The sequence below is a fragment of the Gigantopelta aegis genome, unplaced genomic scaffold (genome assembly GCF_016097555.1).
Source record: "Gigantopelta aegis isolate Gae_Host unplaced genomic scaffold, Gae_host_genome ctg7015_pilon_pilon, whole genome shotgun sequence".
Lineage (NCBI taxonomy): Eukaryota > Metazoa > Mollusca > Gastropoda > Neomphalida > Peltospiridae > Gigantopelta > Gigantopelta aegis.
Genome location: NW_024535483.1, coordinates 3,673 through 6,261, shown reverse-complemented (window position 1 = coordinate 6,261; position 2,589 = coordinate 3,673). Strand labels below are relative to the sequence as shown.

The window sequence follows — 2,589 nt, the reverse complement described above, 5'->3', positions numbered from 1 at the left end:
AATAGTTTTTGGCGGGAACAAAATGGCTGTCAGTAGCTCTTCATCTTCAGATGTAAATTCGTATTCAGTCTCACCAAGTCAGACTTTAGAGAACTATATTTGTCAGCGATTTTGGGAGCTAGATAATGAAGAAGGTAGAGAACTAATTAGAAGACAATTGAAGAAGAGTAAAGCAAGATGGAAGAAATATTGTAAGAGGAAAGGTTGGCCATGTCCAGAAGTTCATTATAAGCCAGTTAATCCAGGTTTGAATGTTGTGTCATGTTTCTTGTATTTACCTCTTTGTTAGAGGTACTCTCTTTGAAGGAGAACTTATATGAGGAAACTGAAGAAATAATTGAAAAAATAGTTGAAACAAGAAGACAAATGAGAGGAAAAGTGAATGAGATTGAAACTCCTTTCTTACAACAAGATTTATATACTTTAGTAAGTTCCTATATTGTATATACTAGTAACATTAGTTTTAGACTACTATTGTAAAAGAGAGTGAACATAATGTGGAAGATGTTCTTACAAGTACTGTTGTTTGTGAGGAGGTTGACAATTCTCCTCTACAACATGTATTGGATGTAAGTGGCAATATCGATTGTGTTATAATATTGTGGATAATTATGTTAGGAATTATCGACAGCTCTTCTTCAAGTGAAAACATTACAACATTTACAGTCTATGAGATTTCAAAATGGAGACACAGTTCATAATCATGACACACCACAGAATAGAGACACTTCACATGTTATATTTAAAGGTCAGACTGAACTACATTTATTAAACAATGGGGATAAAAATAATTGATGAATTATGTGGACTTGTAGAAGAACAAGGGACCACATTTCACCTTGAACATAAACGTTAATCTTTTTACTACATACTCTGAAATATATTATGTAAAATAATTATTTGTTTATTTTCTATTTTTATCATATACTTGTAGTCTAATTTGTCTCTCTTTTTCCACTTCATTTTATCTTTTTCCTTCATCAAATACACCATCACTTCCCTCATTACACTATCACAGTCACCAAACACCCTCGCCCCACAATCCATCTTTTTATCGTCTTTAGTTATACACAAATAATCAAATTGTGTCTTTTGTCTATTGACAATTACCAAACGTAATGGTTTTTTGACCCATAAGAACTAGATCACAGGCTGGAGTAACTGTCATTGTAGTTCCTAAGCTTATGCAAAGATCAGATTCTTTAGCAACTCTTTCTGCAGTTGTGAGAACATCTTCTCGAAGATTATCACCAAAGTTAATGATGCTATCCTTGAGATAGCCTCCACAGCTGTCACATGACCGACCTGTACGATGTGATAGATCACACAGCATACATTGAACTGCATGTAATGGTTTAGCTAAAGAACTTTGTCCGCTCTCATTAATATCTTCATAATATTGACTACTGGTATCATCAAGAACATAAAATGGACGATCATATTTCTCACCACAATCCTCACATATTTCTAAAAATACATTCCCATGAAGTTCTGAGAGACACTCCTTTGGTATACCAGATAAACCATGTAAACCATCACCATTTTGACTTATAACATGTTTTATTAACCCCATCTCCACCAGTTTAGCCAAGGCCTCGTGAGTATAGGTTGGTCTTAACTCTTCATAAGGTACTCCATCATCATCATCATTACTGCTAGTGGGTGTGTCTTCAATTATCGCTTGTCGATCTTGTTCAGTCCATTTTCCACTTTTACCACGATAATCACCTAAACACAATCAACATATTATATGATATGATGTAAATCCTTACCAATACCAGCAGAGGTTGATATCCCAGCTCCAGTAAAAACAATACCATATTTGGCATTAACAATAAGGTCAGCTATTTTCTTAGCTTTGTTTTGAATAGTAATTTGTGAATCATGAAACTCTGCAGTTTTAGCTGCTTCTTTGATCAATGATTTTTCAACTGATGAGATCTTTATTGTAGCTCCTTTGGATCTTCTAATTCTCGCATTACGTAACACTTCATTCCAACAGTCGATATGTAGTACAGCACCTCCTTTGGAGTCCCAATCTAAGATATACTCGTCTGAGCCTGCAGCACTACCAACTATTTCTACCCTGTCATCCTCAATTATAGCAGAACAACTTTTCAAACAACAAAGTTTGTCGTTTTTGACCAATCGTCTCTTTTATTTTGAAATTCTCTCTCTTCGTTTCTTCTTTTCACTCCGAGTGCCATTAGGCTAGCCTTCAATTTTTAACCTTTTGCTCAATAATTGTCAACGCATGCGCAAACTATACATCATAGCTATGCTGTTTTACATAACATTGCAGCCTCACCAACACAGCTAGCAATTGTTATGTTAATGGTTTCCTCCGTGTGTCTGCTGAATCACCTTATTTTTTAGAATTCCTGTAATCAACCAGCAAACATGCATGTTGTGAATGTACAATTCTTGATTAGATAATTCACACAATATTCTAGACTATAATTGTGAAGGGTATATACCTATATAATCCTGTTATTTGACAAAATCAGTCATAGATTTGTCCCTAAGTTTACTATAATATAAATTTAGGTATGTAAGCTGTGGTGAATCTCTTCAGACTATTGATGTAAC

At 34.5% G+C, this 2,589-nt stretch overlaps 1 protein-coding gene across 1 annotated transcript; it reads right to left on the bottom strand.

Annotated features, from left to right (window-relative positions):
• Positions 1-928: 928 nt before the first annotated feature.
• LOC121366758 (NAD-dependent protein deacetylase SRT1-like) lies at positions 929-2,113 on the bottom strand (the record flags this gene model as incomplete). Its single annotated transcript, XM_041491080.1, is given in 3 exon segments — positions 929-1,119; positions 1,121-1,728; positions 1,773-2,113. Coding segments are annotated over 3 exon segments (1,140 nt in total), but the record flags the coding sequence as incomplete, so codon positions are not given.
• Positions 2,114-2,589: the final 476 nt, after the last annotated feature.